The sequence below is a fragment of the Arvicola amphibius genome, chromosome 7 (genome assembly GCF_903992535.2).
Source record: "Arvicola amphibius chromosome 7, mArvAmp1.2, whole genome shotgun sequence".
NCBI lineage: Eukaryota > Metazoa > Chordata > Mammalia > Rodentia > Cricetidae > Arvicola > Arvicola amphibius.
The window spans coordinates 52,889,837-52,913,611 of record NC_052053.1 but is presented as its reverse complement, the minus strand read 5'-3'; the positions used below and the strand labels follow the sequence as shown (position 1 = coordinate 52,913,611).

General features: G+C 51.8%; 1 protein-coding gene across 1 annotated transcript; it reads left to right on the top strand.

Moving 5' to 3' along the window:
* Positions 1-508: 508 nt before the first annotated feature.
* On the top strand, positions 509-18,893 carry Traf1 (TNF receptor associated factor 1). Its single transcript, XM_038337528.1, has 8 exons — positions 509-617; positions 4,153-4,347; positions 5,974-6,058; positions 13,100-13,165; positions 13,624-14,034; positions 15,260-15,437; positions 16,733-16,881; positions 17,934-18,893. Exons 2-8 carry the CDS (start codon positions 4,208-4,210, stop codon positions 18,150-18,152), a joined length of 1,248 nt encoding a protein of 415 aa, XP_038193456.1. The 5' UTR covers positions 509-617; positions 4,153-4,207; the 3' UTR covers positions 18,153-18,893.
* The last annotated feature ends 4,882 nt before the right edge of the window (positions 18,894-23,775 follow it).

The window sequence follows — 23,775 nt, the reverse complement described above, 5'->3', positions numbered from 1 at the left end:
TGATTAGTATAAAGAGAATCATAGGGAATAAGAGGCCATGTGCTTGTGTATATACGTGTGTGTTTATGCGTGTATGTATGTGTATGTAAAATGTCGGGTGTGTGTGTGTGAAATGATGTGTGTGTTTAGTTTTACAATCACAACCACTTCCCTGCTGCACCCAGTTTTGTTAGCGCACAGTTCCCTGAGAGCCGCCCCATCTCTCTGCTGTCTGCAGCATCCACAGCTTGGTGGAGCATGCCGATGCTGGGCTCTCTGAAAGAACCCACTGTGGTAAGGTTCAGACTTGCTGCTTTTCCGCTCATGCTCTGGCGGGATTTCAGACTGGAGCTCAATGCTGCTTGTGTGTCCCTCGCATTCGTTATACTGAGTACCTCACATGTGCAGTCACTGCGGGAGTCAGCCAGCACCGTGACCCCACCAGATGTAATCTGGGTCTCAGTTTCCTCTTGGGAGGAGCGCTCGCCCCGCCCCCAGCCGGCCTCAGGAACCAGTCCAGCCCTACCCACTCACGCAGACCCTGCTTCCCTCGGCATCTACCCGCTATCCCGGTTCTTAGCACGGAGGACGCTCCCGCTCGCTCGCATCGCCGGATGAGAGAAGGCGGCGGCGCGCAGGTTGGTTGCCCAGCACCCGCAGATCCCCCCCCCCAAGTGAGAACGTCAGGACTTTGGTTCTCACTGAGGAACCCTCCAGGGTCCTACACCCCTCACGCTTCCCAAGAGGTGCTCTGGTCTCTTTTCACCGCAGCTCTGCGCTCAGCTCTGATCTCGTCCTGACATGGACGTGGAAGGTCGATAGTCATCTGCTGGAAGAAATGGGGTCGGGAGGGCAGGGGGGCCACAGGCAGGCGGCCGGACAGCATGCCCCAGGCTATGGGTGGCAGGTGCGCCATGGGATCCCAGTTTGGGCACTGTCACCCAGACGTTCCAGGAGAAGTGGGTGTGGCCCAGGTGCGCCCCCAAAGACCAGAAGGTGGCTTGCACAGGGCTACTCAGCTACTCAGATCATAGAGTCCCCGTTCTGGGAGCCGTGGAGATGGGACCAAAGGAGGTGGAGGTGAGACCAGGTAAAAGAACCACCGCGGTGCAAGAATTAACTCTGACGGGTGTCTGAATGACAGAAGGAAGGTGCTGGCATGAGAGAGGGGCCAAGAGCCCTCTGTCCAGCTTCCGAAAGGACAGGATGTCAATTAGGGCAGGCCCAGAGCATTTGACAGCGTGAGAGCCTCTAACAGGGTTGGAACTCCCTGGAGTTTCAGCGGCTGTGTGGACAACCCTCTTTAAAATCTTCACTGCCGATTGAAGCGGGAGTAGATATAAAAGAGGAATTTGGAGAAGGACCAAGCTCGTTCTAAAGAGCAGGTCTGTGTGCTCAGTCCTTCCTGCTCAGTAGCTGTGCAGTCTTGAGCAAGGCACTCAAGTTATCTGTGCCTTGGGTCCCTCTGCTATGAAGTAGGGGGCCTCCAAAGATTGGAGGGAAATGTTGATGAGATGTTTGTAAAAGTGCTTAACATAGGCTGGAGATGTGGCTCAGTAAACAAGAGCTTGTGCAAGGCCTTGAGTTTGATCCCAGGGCAAATAAAAACAAAACACTTAACACACGGCACTGAAGAGAGGTGCCTGGTACCCTACTAGACAGCTGTCTATGGGTGTTTTGATGCTGGTGGGAAGGAGCTGGTGGAAGACAGGAAATCAGTGAAGGAGGTGGGGATAGGACAAGAGAAAAGAAACAAGAAGGTAGATGGAGCAACGAGGTTGGGTGCCTCCCTTGCATCCTAACTGGAGAAGGAGGAGACATGTGGGGAAGCAAGGGGTTGCTGCTCGGGCTGAGCAGTTAAGGAAAAGCCTTTCTGAGACTGGGGAAGTAAACTCAAGGTCACTAGCTGAGTGGGCTGGGCAGGGCACATTTGAGGATCGAAGTCTATAGGATGCAGCAACCTTTTTGCCAATGACCACTAGAAGTTCTGGCACCATCCTGGGGAAGCGGGATGGTTGAGTTTATCTAGATCAGTGGTTTTCAACCTATGGGTCATGACCCCCTTTGGGGGTCAAATATCGGATACCCTGAATATTAAATATCTATATTCATAACAGTAGCAAAATTACAGTTATGAAGTAGCAATGAAAATATTTTTACGGTTGGGGTCACTGCAACATAAGGAACTGTATTTAAGGGTTGCAGCATTAGGAAGGGTGAGAATCACTGATCACAGAGTCTAAACTTCCCGACCCACTGGGTCTCAAGGAAGTTGAGAGATGTAGAAACACTGTTAAGTGTAATTTACCATTTTAAACCCCTTTCCTTGTTTGGAGTCCAAGAAGGGCATGGTTGTTGCCTGAGTACAATACCAAAAGTTTTTGGAGCACGTCATGGGCCACGACCTCTGCCACACCTTCACTTACTTGATGGTTTAGCTACAATTGTCAGCTTGACATGACCTGGGAAGAGTCTCCCTGAGGGATTATCGACTTTGGGCTGGCCTGTGGGCATGCAGTGGGAGATTGGCATAATAAAGTTAATTGATATAGGAACACCCTTCGCATTGTGGGTGGCGCCATTCCCTACACAAGAGGTCCTGAACTGTAAGAGTAGAGAAACTAAACTGAGAACAAGCAAAGGAGCAGGCATCCGTGTATCTGTTTCCCTCGGCCCCTGACTGTGGATGTGCTTTGACTGTTAGAGGTCTGTCTTGACCTCCCCCCAATGATGGACTTTAGCCTGGACTTATAAGTCAAATCAGTGTCCTTTTTGCCAGGGCATTTTATCACAGCCAGAGAAATAAAACTTGATCATCTTGACAACTGGGTAAAATACATGTTTTATACCCATTTTATGTAGAAAGAACTGAGATTGCGACACATTGAAGACTGTGTGGTGAGTGAGTCAGGCATAGTGGTGCATGTTGGCACACGGTGGGCGCACGCCTTTAATCCCAGCACTCAGGAGGCAGAGACAGAGGATCTCTGAGAGTTCAAGGCCGGCCAGGGCTGCATAGTGAGACTCTGTCCCAAAACAAATAAATACATATTAAAATACACATGGTGGATCCAGGATCCCACCTCAGAGCTGCCTGAAGTCAGAGCCTGTGGTTATCTACAAATCCCATAGCAGGGCAGTTGGGTAGGAAGGTATATTTTATCACTTGACAGGCTGAGACAAGCCGGGTGCCCTGACCAGCATCCCCGTCTCTGAGACTTCGCCATGCTGCCTTGTTCTCTCCTTGGCCATGGTGGAACAGCACAGGGCCTGGTTCAGATCCCACCGCTCAGCCTCAGGCTGTGTGTCTTTGGGTCTCACGCCTTGCTTCATGGAGATGTGCAGGGCCACAAAAGGATTGTAAGGGTTGGAGGAAAAAGTCGACCCACCACACAACGGCTGGCCAGAGTCATGTGTTTTCCTGTTCACCCTCATGCACACATGGATCTACGGTCCGATTGGCTGCTGAGAGCAAATCCCCATGAACCCGGACTGGTGTACTGCCTTGGTCTCAGCAGGGAAGTGTGGCTCCTGACCAGACACACGGCCACCTATGACTTCCTGAGTCGGGCTTGGGAAGGGGGCTCTGCAGAGTCTGCGGTGCCAATGCCTTGGACTGACGCACAATGCCCCAGGCAGGGTGGGGTCGTCAGAGGCCTTCCTGCTACCTTTGGTGGCCTTAGTCATAGACTCCACAGCCTTAGTCCTAGAGACCACTTGTTCAATACATTCTTTCAAGATAGGGTAACCAAGTGACAGTGTGAGAAAGTGGCAGTTCCCCAAAGCCACCCAGAACTTGAATTTTGGACCTGCTTTCATGACCCTTGGGGTTTCCATCAGAAAACTGAGCCCCACTGTTCCAGAGAATTCTACATGGCTCAGAGGTCCCTGTGGGGGTGGGGGACAGCCTGTGGCTCTCAGGCAGGGAACCATGACTCTGGAGAACCACAGCCTCGCTCTCTTCCTATGACTGTCGCTTGCTTGTTCTCACTCTAAAAAATGTCTGGACACTCCTAAAGGTTTCAGTCTCTGTCCAGGGGCTTTTTCTAACCACAAAGGGTAATTCCTACTCCATCCCTACTGTGACTCAGCTGTGACGTCTACCACACAGCCAGAGGAGAAGATAAAGTCACAGGAAGGGAGGCCCAGGCTAGAACACACCTCTCTCTACAGGCTCCACAAGGCCTCGGCTCTACTTGACAGACCCTCCCTGGTCTGAAACCTCAAGATGGCTTCCAGCTCAGCCAGCGACCCCCGCCCAGCTCCTGATGAAAATGAGTTTCCATTTGGTTGCCCCCCAGCTGCCTCCCAGGACCCCTCAGAGCCCAGGGCTCTCTACTGCACCACCTGTCTCTCTGAGAAACTGAGGTGAGGGGGTCAAAGAGCCAAGGGCCCATGGGAAGAATGGCCAGGGAGGGACCATGATGGGAGGGGAGACTGAAGAGAAGGGCTGGCTGTGGGCAGGCAACCTCACCTCTTGAGCCTCTAGTTCCACGCTCTCTTCTTCCGAACACCGCCCCCTGTCCGGAGACAGGTGTGTCAGTAGCCACAGACAGCTGTCTGGCCGTCATTATTGAGGTGGAACTTTAAGCACCTCTCGGCCACTTCCTGCTGTGTAACCTAGCTTGAACCTCCGGTCTCCGAACCCTGACTTCTTGCCCGTGGAGCTGCTTTCTATCTCACAGAACTATTACAAGGCTCCATCAGTAATATTCCCCAAACCTCTCACAGTAATGAACATAGGCCCCCTTGGCAAATACCATACTGCAATAAAACACTCTTTTGTTTTATTAAACACAGTTAACGGGGGGCAAACATGCAATAGAGTGTGTGTTTACACTTAAAGTGTAAATATCCAGGATGTGCTGCATCAATAGCAGCGATGACACCATGCCTTGGCCATCACTGTGCACCTGCTGTGCACCAAGTGCTCCATCCCTGTGTCCTCTGTCAGCCTGCGCCAGTCAGTACAGTCACTACCCTACGTGGAGCTGAGAACTGCAAAGCCCCCAGAGACAAAGTCGCTTACCGCCTGTGGGTTTTCTGGTGAAGATCCCCGTCAAGGGCCATGGGCCACAGACATGACCTTTTCTTTGAGACCTTACAGATTGAGAATGTGGGGAAACTGAATCAGTCAAACGAGAAGTTCAAATTTGGTGACTAAGGGGCGAGGCAGGAACCCGGGTGGAAGGCTGTAGCAATGGAAAGGCTGTGGGGGTGGAGGTCTCAACTGACTGGGCTTCCTGGCCAGCTGATGCTCTGAGCTCACCTCCTGCCCCACCCCCTTAAACCCAGCAGAGGAGGGAGCAGAAGCCGGCTGGAGAGTGCAGGTCCCAGCCAGAGGTGCCTCTGCCCTGCTCTGCCTTGCTTGTTCTTCCATGGCCCATCCTAGGCTGCATTCTCTGGCCTCATTTTCCTCACCCAGAAATGGGCCAGCAGCACTCACTCTGGGTCAGAACCACTTGTGCAGGTGTCCCACGCTGTGCCCATTCCAGAGAGATAGCCCCTGAGACCTGTTCTTGCTCTGATAGGCCATGATCACCTGCCATGGCCAAGAAATAAGAGACCAGAACCACATACATGACTGAAGAACAAATGAAGTTCCACACGGCAACTCCTTGCCTAAACCCTTGAGACTGGAAGTGTTGGGGCTCAATTTCTGCAAGTCAGTGCATGGAATCATTCTCCCAGTAGAGATCCTGTAGCAGGCACTGGGATGGGTATTTCTACAGAGAGATATCCACAATCCCGCTACCTGGATGAGGGAAGGCACCACCAGGTCAAAGCAGGTGGGGCTGCAGGGGCAACTCACTACAAGCTTTGGGAAAGAGTGGGTGCCTGGGGCTCGGAAGCTTTGACATGGGGCTCCAGGATGGTGGAATAACTGCAGTGAGCAAGGTCTGGGCTTTGAAGTCTGTCAGGAAGGTGGCAAGTGACGGACAGCAAGGGCCAGCAAGGTGTCGTAATTTGAGAGTCTTGTTCCTGTTTCCCCAGGGATGGTGAAGATCTGATCTGTCCCAAATGCAGAGCAGAAAACCTCCAACCTGGGAGCCCAGGAAGCCTTCTGACTCAGGAGAAGGTATGTCAGCATCTGGCCATCTCTGGGGACTGATGAGATGGCTCGGTCTGTGAAGACCTGAGTTTACTCACTAGAACCCGTGTAATGAAAGCTGTGTGTGATGATACCTGCAATACCAGTGCTGGGGAGGAGATGTGGGGACCCTGGGGCTCACTGGCCAGCTAGGCTGGGGAGGAGATGTGGGGACCCTGGGGCTCACTGGCCAGCTAGGCTGGGGAGGAGATATGGCGACCCTGGGGCTCACTGGCCAGCTAGGCTGGGGAGATGTGGGGACCCCTGGGGCTCACTGGCCAGCTAGCCTAGCCTACAAAGTGAGTTCCCAACTAACCAGAGACCTTGTCTTCAAAAGAAAGGGGGGAATGGAGGATGGCAGGCACGTGAGAAACTGCTCCAGAGGTTGTCCTTTGGCCTCCACTGATGGGGGGAGGGGACCTTGCCCAGGTAGAGGCAGAGTGGGTAGTCGCCCATGTGGCCCCTGCCTGGCAGATGCGTCTCTGCTTTGTCTTGAGCCCACAGTGAATTCACTTCCCCAGCAAGACAGAGACAAGTGTTCACAGTGACAACAGCACATTGTCCTAAGCCACTTGGTAGGCTCTGATCTATTTAGAATTGGAACCCCTCTTCTAGACCAGGAGTCCAAACACTGGCTCCTGGACCAAACCCAGTCCGTCTCTTGGTTTTATACACAGCCCACAGGATAAGGAAGTTTTGTGTGTTTTAACTGATGGAAGAAACTGTATTTAGGAACTCATAAAGACTCTATAGCATGTCAACTCTATGACCATAAAGCAACTTCCGCTGGTATCTAGCCACCCTCACTCTCCCTTATTGTCTGTGGCTGGCTGCTTCCTCCCTACATTGGCAGAGTTGAGCACTTGTAACAGAAATTTCAAAACCCCAAAGTTTATCCTCCAGCCCCTTTCTTGAGAACTTCAGCCAGTTACCGATACAGAGAGAGATCATTTTCAACTCAAGCCAAGCTCCGCACCCAGGAGTAAGAAACACCTTCGGACCTTTGGAAGGGGCCAGAGAGACATGCTTATGCAACAGCCTTGAAATCTAGTCCACCCCTCCCCACCAGGATGAAAAGACCTTCCTAGGGAACCTGTGTAGCCCAGAGGTCTCCAGGTCCCACCAACTCGTGACGAAATGAGAAAAGGTATAGAAATGTATTCAGTGTTTTAAATTAAATTCTCTCCACTTAGAGAGTCAATCTTTACTCCGCGAGTGTGGACTTCCTTTATATCATGACGTGAAGGTAGATAAGAATTTCTGGTAAACCTTTTATCAGACACAGAACAAGGACACCAAACCTTATGTTAATCTCACAATTAAGATCCCAAACAAACTTGTGTGAGTTCCAAAGTCCAACCATGTAGGAGTCGCTGCATAAAACCTGACTTCTTGGATAACAGGTGAGGAAGACACACTGGGACTTCAATGTCAGAGCTCCTCAGTGGCCAGGATCTCAGTTTGGTCATCCTCTCTGTCCCCACAGTGAGACAAATGAAGCTGCTTTTGGCCAAAGCTCCCTCCAGCAGTGAACAGTGGCCCATGGGTCCAGACCTCGGTGTGCAGGCATGGATTTATTTCCCTTAGTGTTTGTCTGGAGGCAAACTTGTTTTCAGACCCTGTTTCTCCCTTGGTAAAATGCAGATGCTAAGTTGGCTCTTCCCAGGATCTATGACATCTGAGTCACGGGTCAACAGCTGCCAGGGCACCCTTCCCTCCTTCCCATTGGCTCAATTGCAGAAGGGGCTCCACACCTGTTCACCCTTCCTTTGCACCAGTCTCTGTCATTCAGAGTGTGGGGACTTCCTACCCTGCCCACAGCTGACTGAAGGGCTTTCCCTTCCATTTTTAGCAGCCTCCCCCTCCTGTGGGGCCTCAGAGAATAATAATAGGGGTCAAGTTAATTTCCAGGGAAGAACTTCTTAGCCTCCCTCTCTGGCTGTCTCTGCACCAGCTTCCACAGACACCTTACTGTGGCCTCTGGGCCTGACATGTGCAGCTCAGGGAAGGGGCTCTGTGCTTACCAATCTTGTTTTCTTCTTTCCCCTTAGCAAAATTAAAACAAATCTTATATACATGTAGGTAACATGGGTCAGATACATTTTAATGTCACTTCATCTAGCATCTTTAGTTTCTTTGCATCTCTGTCAAGATAAACCCTATATAAGCAGAAGGCTTGGGTGGAAGGAGTGTCTGGAGCCAAGCCCTCCTGGTTAGCCTGCAGTGATGTGTAGGTAAAGCCTTTATGTCTGTCTGTAAGCGACATGAATAGGAAGGCCTTGTGTCTGCTTTGAAATTAATGTTGCAGCAAAGCCCTAGCTATGTTTGGGTTAATCAGTAGAGGCTGAGAAATTCTGAGAAGTTCTGAGACTGTCTAACCCTTGAGGAACTGTTTCTCTGGAGAGTCTCACTTGGTGTGGGTGAGAGCTACTGACCTTGGTCCTAAGACACTCCTGGCAGGCACAGAGCTCTTCCTTTTGCTTGTGGCCATAATGAAAAGGGGCTGAGATTTGAGTGGGCTGTCTTCTCTCACGGGCAGCAAGGGCAAGAAGTCTTTGGTCGTTGGAGTCTTTCCCAGCTCCTATTAACCTTGTACATGTTTAAATAAAGTAACTGGAGTGAGCAAGCTGGGTGTCGGTCTTTTCCAAGAAGACCAAACCCACTGCTCCTTTGGAAAGTTGAAAACTTAACATCTTGGAGAGCTTCTCTCTCTACTGCAGCATGATGAACCAACATCAAACAATATTATCTTATATTTTCCCTGCCACAGACTCTAAAGATTTGAGGGACTTCCAGGGCTCAGCAAGAGCACAGGTTGAAATTTGCTTCCTTAAGACAAAGTAAGGGACTAGATAGATGGCTCAGTGGTTAAGAGCACTGCCTGCATGGACCACAGGGTAGTTACAATGGGGACTCCTCTGATCCCACCCCTGATGGGAATTTAGGGACTTTTAACCTGAGGACAGTGACTAAGCCAGGCCTTTGCAGATGGTAACTCCCACCTTTTTGTCTGCATGCCTGAGGGAACCTAGGAGACAGAAGCTGGGCAAAGAGGCAAGACTGGAGAGCAGCTGAGCTCAGCCCAAGGTGCCCATCTCACAAACCCTCCCCATGCCCCCTTCTATCCTCCCCTGGATCTGTAATAGATCATCATCGCCTTACATAGGGTCCAGAAGCATCAGCTAGTTACCAACATAGCAAGCAAATATTAGAAGGTAGTAATAACATAGAGAGGCTACTCTTGTCTGGAATGACCTTCCTGAACCATTGACAATAGGGTAGAGGACAAACCAGGAACTGGGGGTAGGGAAGGGCTGGGCAGATGAGAGTTTCTGCTGTGAAAGCGTGAGGACCCATGTTCAAATCCCCAGAACCCCTGCTAAAAAGGGGGGGGGGGCGTACTTGGCCATGCAAACTTGTAACACCAGCCACGTGAGGGGTGGAGACAGGAGGATTGCTGGAGCTTGTTGTTTACCAGCCTCGCTCTAGGTTCAGTGAGCGACCCTGTCTCAAGGGAGCAAGTCTCAAGGTGGAGAGCAAAGAGAGTGATAGTGCAGGGTATCTGATGTGGATGCAAGCACACACATACACACATATATACACATACATACACGTACATACACACTCACATACACACACACATACGCACACACAGACACAGACACACACACATATACACACAGCACACACACATACACACACATATATACATGCACACATATATACACACACATATACACACATACACACATGCACATACACAGACACACACACATACACACACGCACATACACACACATCTATACACATGTGTGCAACACATACACATGCACACACAAACAAAACAAACCAGGAACTAGGAATAACATTTGATTATGTTTGCTGAGACCCCAAGAAGGAAACTCTACTTCTCTCACATTCTTCCCTCTGCGGTCCAGTCAGGAAGATTGGTTTGTGGCTCATGATATTGCCATGGTCTTCTCTAGAGCCCCGAATGACAGGAATTTAAGCAATCTAGTGTAACTCCCAGTGTGTGCATGTAGTGGGCTCCTGCCACCTGGGGTTGTCTTTTCAAAGCAGGGAACTCGCGGCACTGTAACGTGACCCCTCCACATGCCATGGCTTCAGACCGCCATGGTGACTTCTGTTATTTGTGCTGAACCCAAGCAGGCTTCCTTCAAGGAAGGCCAGTCAGCCTTCTGTCCCCAGGGTCCTGGTGTAGGGGAAAGCACTAATCATGTGTCCCCCGTGTCTGTGCTCTCTGAAGTGTGCCAACCAGTGTGACTCCCCATCTTTACACTCCCAAATGTGACATGTGCTCTCTAAAGTATGTAAACTCCATACCTTTACCCTCCTAAATATGACATGTGCTCTCTGAAGTGTGCTTACCAGTGTGAACTCTCCACTTTTACACTCCCAAATGTGACATATGCTCTCTAAAGTGTGTAAACTCTGCACCTTTACACTCCCAAATGTGACATGTGCTCTCTGAAGTGCGCTAACCAGTGTGAACTCTCCACTTTTACACTCCTAAATGTGAAAGTTTTCATCTATAATCTTAGCCCTCCAACAGCATCCTGTTGGTACCCTTGATTTATTAATAGTTAATATATGAAGGCCGAGAGCAAAGGAGATGCTGGTAGCTGACCCTGAATCGATGGCAAAGCCAGACCCCAGCCCCATGCTCCTAGACTACTAGTATTTGCTCCATTTCAACGTCAAGTGGAAAATCAACTGCCAAATGGTTTATACATGACCTGTGCACCTAGCAGGAGCAGGCAGACTCTGTAGGAACAAAGGCGAGGTAGGGCGAGCACCCTAGACTACCTGGGTGAGCACAACATACCACAGGATTCTCGTGAGGAGACAAGCATCCATGGGGGGAAAGGGGGAAAGGGGACTTGGACGATGCAGAGAGGACCCTCAAGCCAGGAGCTGCAGGCAGCTTGCAGAGGAGAAAGGTACCCTCATGGTAGGACTGTGAGATTGTAAGTTGTATTGTGTTAAACCACTTACTGTTGTCACGGCTACAAGAGGTTAGCACTATGTATCACCTCGTGTTCTTACGACAGCTAGAGGATGGATTAGCGTTATTCATTTTGCAGATGGGGAAACTAAACCTAGGAGAACTTAGTAACTCTCCCAGTGCCGTGACACTATGACAGTGTATACACACACTGAGTGCCTCTTGGAGCCCACACCCTGAGTACATGGTAAGGAGTGGGTGATGGGTGACCAGAGCTGGCAGCCTCACTAACCCTAGGGCTTCAGAAGACCTCTTGAGTTACCCCTACCCATCTTTCAGCAGTCAGTGCCAGTCACAGTAAACTCCTCTGCATCCCTCATCATTAGGAGAAGCCAGACATCCACACAGCCCACAGCAGGCTGTCCTGCCCGCAGGCCCTGCTTATCCACAGGTACATCCCACTGTGTGAGCAATGTCCGAATTCCGGTGTTAGCTGTCCCACTTTCTTGTGCTTATCCCTCTGGGGACTATCAACTTCAAGCCACAAAGGATGGGAACCATAGTCATGGAATCATAGGGCTCAAGAGGGTCCTAGGCCAGAAATACCTGGCATCTGGTGCGCCTGAGCCACGTGTCATCACTAGTGATCTGTTGGAGAAGCTGTGTTGAGGCCGGTTCCCACAGCCAGGATATCTCCCTGCTAGGACCCCCTTTGCCTGTCCTCATCAAACATCTGTTTCCTATTCTTGGTTGGGAACAGTCTACCCTGTCGCAAAGGACAGTGGGACAGGTGGGTGATACTTTGATATGCCAGGCTCTGCATCTCAAACCAACTGTGTGAATAAGCTTTGAGAAAAACAAGCCTTGTGACTTAGTTTCTTCTCAGTTCATAAAATCAAGATATCACTTACAGGTTTAAAAATAAGTGCTCATTTTAGGTGTACAGTTTGCTAAAGTCCTGGTTAACGTACAAAATCAGGTGACTCCCCACTACCGAGATGGTAAATGTCCTGCCCCACAGAGCTGGTCATTCTCTACCCACACAACCCACCCCAGACAGGTGACAGGCAGCAGCTGCCTCCCGGAACCATGTTACCTCCCCTAAATTTCTTCAGAAGGATGTCCTGGAGGCCGTACCACCAAGTGGGCTATGTTCCCAGCCCTATGAAAGCGTTTTACAGAAAGCTGAGCCCTGCTTATCTAACTCACTCACAACTTACAATCGACCTACAGATAGCCCACATATTCCACTCCCAGGATGCATTCAAGAGAAGCAGAAACTCATGTCTACACAGAGAAGTGTGTGCACACAAGGCCTGGGCTCAGTTCCCTGTATCTCATGAGCCAGTATTTATGACATATGCTTATATTCAGCACTCAGGAAATGGAGGCAGGAGGATCAGAATTTCAAGGTTGCCTGGGTGTAATGGTGCATGCCTTTAGTCCTAGCATTTGGGAGACAGAGGCAAGAAGATTTCTGTGAGTTTAGGCTAGCCTGTTCTACATAACAAGTTCCAGGCCAGCTACATAGTGAGACCCTGGATAAATAATAACAATGATGATGATGATGATGATGATGATGATAAATTATTTGGATAAGTTTTCCAGTATGTCTATTACTATTTTGCTTTGGTTGCCCATGTCCTTGCTGGGATGGCCTTGCCACACTAGTCCAGCTCTCCTGACACGTGGGAGCTGCGCTCTTTTGCTCTTTCATTGCAGTGGCAAGCACGCGCTCCCCCTTCATGGCGCTCTTTTTGTGAAGTGTCTCTTCAGCATCCTGAAACTGAAGAGTGGGGGCTCATTCTGGAGCTGTGTGTGCTCTCTCCCAACGATGGAGTGAGCTGTCCCAAATGACAGCAGGGCTTGGTCCTCTTTCTGTAGAACGAGTACAGAAGGGCGAGACTCCAAAGCTGGAGCAAAGTTGGCCGGCAGAAGGAACAGCGAGCAGAGTCACGTGCCTAGCCAGTTCTGGCCTTGTTGGCTCCTGTCACTTTAAGTGAGTCCTTGGGGTGGCCCCAGGGGTGCTTCCCAGCATGCAGTGACACAGTTATCATTACCAGGTTCACCCTGAGGTGTCTGAGGCTGGAGTCGTGTGTCCCTTTGCAGGTGTCGGCTGTTCCTTCAAGGTAAGTGACTGCATGTCAAATCTGTCCATGGTCCCAGCCCCATCCCTCCTCCCAAAACACCAAGCTATTCCTCTGGTGTCTCATGCTAATGAGTTGCCAAGAAACGAATCCAACTCTTAAGTCATTGTACTATGGGAAGTTTTCCTTGATGCCTCACCTAAGCCCTGATCTCAAGAGCATGGCCCACACCTCTCTCCATGGTCCTGAATCATCACTCTGCTCAACCAAGGGCAGGGCAGAACGGTCACACTAGAGACCTGGGTGTTAGCTGTGTGGGGGTATCTAGGGGCTGTCTTCCTGTACATAGCTTCACCCCAACCCTTCCCCATACAGACAGCCAGTTCCCTTCTGCTGGGAGAATGTTCTGGCTCTGTTTGGTGGCCTTGGATGCCATGTCTCCTTACTGGTCCCCAGGGTCTCCTTCCACTGTTCATTTGCAACTCTCACTCTCTCCTCAGGGGAGTCCACAATCCATGCAGGAGCATGAGGCCACCTCCCAGGCCTCCCACCTGCACTTGCTGCTCGGGGTCCTAAAAGAGTGGAAGTCCTTGCCAGGCTCCAACCTGGGCTCCACGCCCATGGCCCTGGAGCGGAACCTGTCAGAGCTGCAGCTTCAGGCGGCTGTGGAAGTGACTGGGGACCTGGAGGTTGACTGCTACCGGGCACCTTGCTGTGAGAGCCAGGATGAGCAGGCCCTGTGGCACCTCCTGAAAGAGAAACAGTTGGCTCAGCTGGAGGAGAAACTGCGTGTGTTTGAGAACATCGTGGCTGTCCTCAACAAGGAGGTGGAGGCTTCCCACCTAGCACTGGCTGCCTCCATCCACCAGAGCCAGCTGGACCGAGAGCACATCTTGAGCTTGGAGCAGAGGGTGAGTGAGATGGGCACGCGCTCCTGACGTCAGCTCAGGGTGCCCCTATGCCATGCAGCCTTCTAGTCATTCATCCTGCCCAAAGCGGTTGCCTCCTTCCTAACCCAAATATCCCCTCTATCCCAGGACCTATTAGGAAGACCCTAGTCAGAAGCTTGGGGAAAAGTCAATGCCATGCTGTCCGATGCTTCAGATCTTCTGTTTAGAATTGGCCCAGAACACTCCTCCCCCGGCTCTCTCCTCCATTCCATTGCTGGGCAGTTCCATTGTTACACAGCCCCTCCTTTCGTAGAGCTGTTTTCCCAGTACTGGTTCTGATTGTGACCTTCAGGGCCCACAGAGCGACGGGCTTGTTTGTGTCCACCCCTGCTGTCCAGAGCAGCCAGTGCTCACATCTTAACAGATGATTTCCTTCAGTGCCCTCATCTTCTCTTCAGAGTATGGGGGGGGGGGGGCAGGATGTTCTCTTACGATGCCTCAGTTTCTACAGGCATCCCCATGCAGAGCGTAGTCCCAGACTGACCAGCCCGTAGTTCTGAGCCCACCTCCTCCATTCCAGGGATCACACTACTCCTAACAGAGTCAGTCACCAGACTCATGTCGCTTTTTTAAAAACAGCAGCATTATTTCACTGTGTCCCTCTTAGCTGGGCCTGCCTTTGGTTCCGCCCCTACCACACCCGACCACTTAGGTCCAAGCCATTCACCTTCCATCTCCCAGCTAAGTTCATCCTTTCAGATGTCTCTGGGGAAACCCATTAGCAGGGGCAGGCACGGGGCTCCCATGGCCAGGCAGCTCCTCACCCCTGCTATAGAGTAGGTTCCCGGGGGCAGCGAGGGTTCCCATCACACCATCAGACTTCTGGCTCTACTCTTGGAGCTTAGCACTACCCAAGGTGTGGACATAGGAAGACAGGAGGAGCCCGCCATGGGGAGACAGCCTGGGCAGGAGGAGGAAGTCTTGAAAGAGTCGTGAAACATGGTGAGAGACTCACCAACTAGGATCGTGACTGGAGGCTTTACAGGAGGGCTCTGTGAGCTGGGCTCCTGCCGAATGATAGGAGCTGGCCAGGGGAACAAGAAGAGAAAGGGACTCCAAGCACAAGACAGGTGCAGGCACTAGGTGACACTTGGCCAGGGAAACCTCTCTGGGTTGATATATCCCTACTCCCACTAGTCCCCCAAGCTGGGTGCTGGTACCTCTAGCTGACCAGCCTTCCCTGCAGGTTGTGGAGTTGCAACAGACCCTGGCCCAAAAAGATCAGGTCCTGGGCAAGCTGGAGCAGAGCCTGCGGCTCATGGAGGAGGCCTCCTTCGATGGCACTTTCCTGTGGAAGATCACCAATGTCACCAGACGGTGTCATGAGTCAGTGTGTGGCAGGACTATCAGCCTCTTCTCTCCAGGTAACTCCCTGTGGGCAGAGACTGGTAGGAGAGACAGGCCCCAGTGGGCCTGGGGGACAAGAAGCGAGAACAGCCATGCTGGGTGGGCTGGAGCCTCTTGAGTAGGGGGAGACACAGAGTCTGTTCTCTGAGCCATGGCTCTGCCAGCACAGCAGCTGCCCTCTTTCCTTCCTGGATGTCAATTGCACTCTGCAAAGAGGCTATGGGATGAGAAGGGGGATAGGAGCCGAAACTCAACAGCCAGAGTGGTACAGCCTCTGGTGTCACTGCCAAGCTGGCCATCTGCAGTAGGAGGCAGAGGACCCAGCCAGGGCCTGGGGAACTGTGTGCCTGTGGGCACTGGGCATCAGCGGATTGGGTGATGCTTCCCTGTTTCGGGCCCTTTGCTGAACTTCACAGAGTAGTGACTTGACACTCTTGTTATTCACTAACTGGTAACCAAATGCACACGTGCATGCATGTGTGAGTGTGTGCGTGAGTGAGTGTGTGTGTGTCTGTGTGTGTGTGTCTGTGTGTGTTCACCTACAGATAGCATACATATAATATTTACATGCAGCTCTGGATCTGTTTAAGCCACACCAGCTGCCAGGACCAGGCCATTCCTGGATGTGACATCTGAGAGCCGTGCCAAGTACTTGCTCTCCCAGCCTCATTTGATAGCAAATTACCTGAAGCAAGGAAGCCAGGTCCCCAGCAGGGGGTCTGCTTAGAGCCGGGTGCAGAGCTGTGCCCAAAGATGTACCATCAGGGAGAGAGCCACGAGGGCCCCCATGCTTGGTCACCGGGGATGGCTTGCCTCTTGGGGCCATTCCCAAAAGTTGATAGCAGAACCAAAAAGGGCCTTCTCACAGCAGCCTCCAGGGAGGACCCAACCTTTGGGCAGCCGAGAAAATCAATGCCAAGATCTGGGAAGCCTGACTGGACCTTAACCCTAATTCTGCCCCAGCACATAAAACAACACCCACCCTTTCTGGGCTCAATCTCCAGTGACTTGAGGGTTGGTTAAGATGTTAGATTCCACATGTAGCTGTGAGACAAACAGCATGGAACCGCAGGGAAGTGGTAAAACCACAGACTCCAGATCACCCACCAAGCTACAACCATCGAATGGGAGCCTTCCCTGTGACCAGAAGGCCAGCTGCCAACCCCTGGGCTAGGCAACCTCCAAGAGAGTGGCCTTCCTCGACACTCTCCTAGAGAAGAGAGCCGGGCCCCAAACCCCACTGTCCTCAGCCCCCTGCCTGCTACATACAGCCCATCTCCTCACCTGTGCTGACCCTGCCTTCGCCTTTCAGCTTTCTACACGGCCAAGTATGGTTACAAGTTATGTCTGCGATTGTATCTGAATGGGGATGGCTCAGGCAAGAAGACCCACCTGTCCCTGTTTATCGTCATCATGAGAGGGGAGTATGATGCTCTACTGCCCTGGCCATTCAGGAACAAGGTACGAGCCCAGGAGAAGATGGGTTTGGGGAAGGCATGGTGACTTTAGCTATGCACCTGAGGTCTGGGCAAGTCTCCTGTGCTTACTGTATCAATTTCCTTTTATAAAATGAAGCTTAGTGCAAATCCAGTGGCCGAGGCTCCTGCCCACTGAGTAGAGCTTCAGTGTCTGGAACAGAACACTTTGGAGGAACACTGGGATTTTTTTAAACCCTCCCCAGGAATTCTAGTGCCAACAAGTTTAAGGGCAGCTTTAGCAAGGAGAAGCAGTGTGTTCCCTGGGGCACATTGAAGGGCTCCTGCCAGAGCAGAGCTTGTGTCATGCTTAGGGGATCTGCTTCTCAGGGGCATTCATGATCTGCCCTGGGTACACCAGAGCTCAGTGGAAATCCCGTCCCCAGTCTGCTCTTGCTTCCTGCCTGGCAGCAGAGGTCCCAACAGAAGTTGACACATCACCATGTAGGTACCTGTGACCAGCATCCTTGTCAGGGCACCCTAGTCTCCGCAGCCAGTTTAATCATAGTAGCAGAACCCCTGGGGAAATGGTGAATCCAGTTCTCAGAACCCACACCAAAAACCAGGTGTGAGTACCTGCCATCCCAGAACTGGGAAGGAGGAATTGTGAGGACATCTGGGGTTTGCCATCCAGCCAGCAGAGCTTCACCAGTGATCTCCAAGTCTGAATAATAATAATAATAGCAATAGAGGAAAATCTGTGATTTGCACACACAAACAGAGAGAGAGAGAGAGAGAGAGAGAGAGAGAGAGAGAGAGAGAGAGAGAATTTCCATTGGGTGAGACAGTGAAGGACAAAACCTGAAGCCACCATAATACCAGATGTTCCTTCTGCCCCATGGGCCTCTCTCTGGCGCAGATGTGAAGTCCTTTTCACCTCTGCTTCCTCTCCAAGTGGAACATGGTACCTCCTCTCCATGGTCAGAGGTACAGCCCAAGCAGTGGGCATGGAGCCATCTGAGCCCAAACAACTGGGCTCCCATGAGAACCTATGCTATCCCCTGAGCTCTGAACCCTCCACCTATCCCTACCCTGCAGGTCACCTTCATGCTACTTGATCAGAACAACCGTGAACATGCCATTGATGCCTTCAGGCCTGACCTGAGCTCAGCCTCCTTCCAGCGGCCACAGAGTGAGACCAACGTGGCCAGTGGCTGCCCGCTCTTCTTCCCCCTCAGCAAGCTGCAGTCGCCCAAGCACGCCTACGTAAAAGATGACACAATGTTCCTCAAGTGCATTGTGGATACCAGTGCTTAGGGATGGGGCGAATCTCCTGAGGGGAGCCAATTCAGACTAGGGGACTTAGCTGGATAGGCCTCCAGGCCCTGCCCTTGGAGCCCACAGTGCAAGACAAGGGTGGGCTGCAGCTGGCGTGACCGGAGTGCCACAGCAGCTGGGTTGTGGCTACTGGGAGAGCAGGAGAACTGGAGCTGTGCCTGCAGAGACAGAGTGGAGAAGGCAAAAGTGCTCTCTTCACACAGACTACGTAACGCCAGGAGGCAGGCACAGCAGGAGACTGGCACTCCAGGAGGCTGGCACACAAGCAGACCAGCATGCCAGCAGGTCCTGAATGTTGAGACCACCTTAAGGCTGGCCTGAGGCATGGATGTTGAGCCAAGGCTCTGGGGCCTAAGCAGAGGACCACTCCTACTGGGAAGCTCTCTGTAGCGGAAACTGGAAACACGTCTAGTCTCTCTGTCCATACTCAGAACTAGGACCACAGGCAGAAGGGTCAGACGCTAGTGTGAATTTGACCTGCCCGGGGCTGGGTTCCTATGTTAACAGATAAAACTGGAAGCTGAACCGGGAAAGGCTTGCTGGTTGGATTCAAAGACCTTTGATGTTTCTACGGACGAAATAAATAATAACAAGCTTCCTGTCCCTGATGAGGCTACCCCCACAGAGGACTCTGGAGAAATACCCAGGATCCTCATATCCTTCCAGCTCCCCACTCACCTAACCTTGCAGCCCAGGTTCCCAACAGACAGGAGCACACCCAGGTCACGTAAAGATCTTGCCATGCAAATCAGGGGCTGGTGTCCAAAACACAGCATCTCCACGGCTGCTCACAGAGTACCCAGCTGGGATTATCAGTGTGCGTCTCCTGCCTGGTTCTATGAAGTGTTGGGAACAAGCTCTGCTCCTGGGCAGCTGTGGGTAACACATACTCCCAGCCCTGCTGGGGAAACAGTGAGACGTGCAGCCCACTCTCCAGAATCTGCTAGTTCAGTGGGAGACACCAGCGTGTGTGGAGGAGAGAACAGCCTTGGAGGGATAGGACGTGTCTTGGCTGCAAGCAGGGGTTGAGTGACCAACGGCTGAAGCGGAAGGCAGAAATTCTGGGTCATCCAGAACACAGACAGGCCAGCTGGCCAGAACACAGACAATCATTGAATGCTGAGCGCACCTGCAGGGCCCTTGGCCTGTTAGCAGAGGATGTGATAATGGCTTAAACAGATCATTTATCTTCCAGAGAAGCCCTGTGCTTATCTCTTCCAGGTGATTCAGGGGTCAGGGAGGCAAGCTGCTGGTAAATCCTGTTTCACCAGATCCTCACGACCCCCACTGTGGTGCCCAAGCTTGTGCCCATTTACAGATGGGGACGCTAAGGCCAGAGCAACCATGGCAGGGGCTGGCAATTCAAGCCCCATCTTTGGTGTCCAGCTCCCCTCCCTTCCACCAGATTTTCTTCCAGTGACACCTCTCATTACGACAAGGTTGCATCTCCATCTGTCCTGGGAAGGTGACAGGTTCTTCACCAAGCCTGAGGGCCGACTCTGCAGGACAATGCCAATCCCACAGTGGCCCAGGAAGCAAGCAGTTGGCCATGACAACATTTTCTCAGAGGCCACATTGTTGTGTCCACAGGTGACCCACAGAAAATTATTGAAGTGGGAATGCCTGTGATTCATGCCTTTAACCTGGAGGTTCTACGTAGGTGAGAAACACTTATAGAAAAGCTGGAAAAGTAGCCCTGGGCTGAAAGAAAAGTCATCATGATCCCGGAGACTAGAGAGCGCTGCTTGGAAGAGTTCAGTGAATTTCTTATGTTTTAAAAACAGTATTTTATAGATGGAGAAACAAACTTGGAAAGGTCAGATCATTTCTCAGGGGCAAACAGGCAATAGGCGGATCTCAGCCAGCACAGTCAGGGGCTCAGTGCTCCCTGTGGTACTCTCCTGGGGACTGAGGTGAGTGGTATGGAGGCAAATGGGAAGTGGCGAGCCCCCTGGATCAGCTGCCTGCCAGCCCCTCAGGCTCCCTCTGCAGTAGAGGCACCCGCTGCTTGCAGCACTCTGCCTTTGGGGGAGGCTTCTTGTGTGGGATCTCCCAAGGACCCTGTGCCAGGAGCTGGATTTCATTTGCCTCCACATCTGGGGCATGCACGCACACACACATGTATGTGTTTAAGCAGAGTGCATGCATGTGGCACACATGGGATTTATGGGGCACAGCAGGGGGAGCTGGATAGGACAGTCACCTGGGCCACTGGCTTTCTGCTGGGGCCTTTCGAGCCCCAGCCATCTCAAAGCCTTTTTCTCCTGGCAAAGTCCAAGAGATGCAGTGCTAACAAAACTGGCCAGATCCCACCAGAGAGCAATATCAAGATTCATAGTGGGGCAGCCGCTAGGTCAGGCCACCTACCAAGTTAGTAGCTTTTCCTCCCCTCTCTGATGGGCAGGGAGGAGGTCAACTGAACTATTTTCCCACTCTGCCTATGGCCCTCAACCTCCTGCAGGCCAATGGAGTAGCTGTATCCATTCCCCCAGCAACAGGGACTGTACTCTTGCAGAGTTAGCAGAAGTGCATCCCTCTTCTCTCTCTCTCCCGATCCCCCTCTCTCTCTCTCTCTCTCTCTCTCTCTCTCTCTCTCTCTCTCTCTCCCCCTCTCCCTCTCTCCCTCTCTCTCTCCCTCTCCCTCTCCTCTCTCCCTCTCGTGTGTGTGTGTATGTGTGTGCACACATACATACACATGTATGCAAAGGTGCTTGTAGAGGAATGCTCGTTCACACGTGTGCATGTGTGGAGGCCGGAGGCCAGGCTTGAGTGTTTGTTCCTCGGGTGACATCACCTTGTTTTTTGAGGCCGGGTCTCCCGCTGTGATCCAGAGCTCACAGATTTGCAACAGGCCCTGGGAATCCACCTGTCTGTCCCTCTGCGATGTCAGGGCTTCTAGCGAGCACCAGCACTCCTGGCTTTTATGTGGTCACTGGAGACTGAACCCGGATCCTCACGCTTGGGCAGCAGGCATTTCACCAACTGAACCGTCTTCCCAGGAAGGTCCCTTTGCAGAGGTTTTAGGAGAAGAACTGGGAGGCGGTGAGGGACCACTCGGGGAAGCATCTCCTCTAAAAAGGCCACTGTGGAACGCCCAGGAGCCTTCTGGGGTCACTCTGTGTGGCAGAGTCCCTTGTACACAAAACTGATCTCTCCGCACACTCTCACCTCCACGCACAACTCCATCTCTGGAGAAGAGCCCAGCCTAGTGGTTGGATGGAACCCACTTGAGAAATGAGCTCCTCCCTGCTGCCACTGTCCTGGGAAGTCCTTGTAATGTGAGGGTGGTAAGTGCGCTCCAAACCAAGGCCCTCGGAGCATGTGGCGTGCCGTTTCCTTCTGTGTAGTTTAAAACAATCTCTCAGCCGGGCGGTGGTGGCGCACGCCTTTAATCCCAGCAGAGGCAGGCGGATCTCTGAGTTCAAGGCCAGCCTGGTCTACAAGAGCTAGTTCCAGGACAGGCTCTAGAAACTACAGGGAAACCCTGTCTCGAAAAACCAAAAAAAAAAAAACAAAAACAAAAACTCTCGCTGTCTCTGGGCTCTGCCCTTCGGCCGGTGGGTGATAGTAGACACAGACCTTGAACGCCAACCTTACCAGAAGCCTGCTTTCACTCTGCCTTAGTTTCTCCATCTATTAAATAAGGCCGTTAAGTCCTGTGATGTCTACTGAGTTACCCACCACACATTGCCAGAACTCAGATCTCCTACTACACACATTACACACACATGTACATATGTGTACACACATGCACAGGTACACACATATACACATACACGTGGACATGGGTACATGTGCATGTACGTGTGCTCACACACATACATGCATACATGGGTATACATACATGTACACACATACGCTGGTATACACATATGCATGCACACACATATACACAGGTACACATACACACATACACACACACATAAACACACCTGCCAGGATAGTTCCCTTTGCAGACAGTAACCACTTTACCTTCTGCTGATAGCACCCTAATGTGCACAGCTTATCAATTTCACAGGAAGGCAAATGTTGTCTTGTCCACATACGAAGTAACTTTCCCTGGGGCCCACAGTTAGTTTGTGACAGGTTACACTCTCACCTTTGCCCCCGGAGCTACCCTGCCAGTGTGGTGGTCACTACATGTTGGCGCAGAGCAGTGAGGCAGGCTGAAGACAGCCCTCCATGTGCTCAGACCTGGGTACGGGAATGTGTTATCTTACCTGGCAAAATGGGGTTTGCAGAGGCAGTTAAGTTAAACAACTTTTTTGAGAGAGTATCATGGACGACCCAGGGGTCCAAGGTCATCACCAAGGAGATTATCAAAAGAATCAGAGGAGCCCAAGGCAGAGAAGATAAAAATAATGACAGAAACAGGAAGAGGTGACAACAGAAACTTCAGTTAGGTGGATGCACCTTGGCATGGAGAAAGAGGCCCCAAATCTGCGTGAAGCACAAGGGACACCATTCCCTGAGGAGCGACTGCGAAAGTCGCTGCAGGCTTCCAACCTCCGAATCTGGAGGCGAGCGTGGCTTCAAACCACTGCATTTGTGGCAATGTGTTCCAGCAGCCACAGGAAGTGAACACAGCCCTTGAATTGTGCCTGCACCCAGCTGAGAAGTGCTGAACCTACAACACAGACTTCACAGCGAAGAGAGAACGTCGCTTAGCTCATTTATGTGGCTGGCAGGCTAAAGCAATTTCAACATTCTGGGTAGATTGGATTTCTAGGAAACCTAGAAACACATCCGTAGTCCTTGTAAGCTTGACACCCAACCATACTAGAGGACTCTTTCCATCGCCTTGGCCAGAAGGAACAGGCCCTCCCCTCCCCGTGTGGCCTGTGGCCAGTTCTGCAGAGCTGAAGATGGAGATCCCCCTACGCACACATCCCCTGCAGGTGGGGAGCCCTGGTGGTGAGTGTCCCCACTCCAGCTTCCTGCACTCCCATCTGTCTCCAGGCAAGCCTGGTGTCCCCGTAAGACGTGATGGCTATTTTTAGCTCTCGCTGCCTTGGCACCGCTGGCTCTGACGCTTTGCTGGGTGTAACCCGGCCCTAACCACCATTTTCCTGCCGTCAGGGGTCTAAGGAGGGGTCAGTCCAGTAGTTCTGGGACCTTTCTGGGCCTATGAGCAAGCTCCCGACCTCCCTGGCAAGGATAAGGGCCATAGTCCACGTTGTCGGATAATGAAACTGGGGTCCCTCTAGGCTCAGAGGTGGTCACGCTGGATCAGAAGGAAGCCATCTAACTACAGCCTTCCCCGCAGCCTGACACTTGGCAGGGTGAAGCTGGAGGAATGCCCACTCGGTGCTAGCTGCTTTAGGGTCTCACACAAGCTTCCCCAGGGGCAGAGGGGGGGCGCATTTTGTGCCTGAGAAAGTAATTTTGTTTTGATTTTATTTTTCAGTGATTGGGCTTGATCCCAGAGCCCCTGGTGCACTAAGTGTCTGCCCTACCACACCCTCAGCCCTAGAGAAATATTCTAAGCGAGACAAGAGCTAGCAAGCAACATGGAGGAGGCTTGTGGGTAAACAGTTTTACTTGCTAAGCCATCTCATGGGCCCATAGGCAAATGTGCTCATGAGTGATCCTTTTCTGTAAA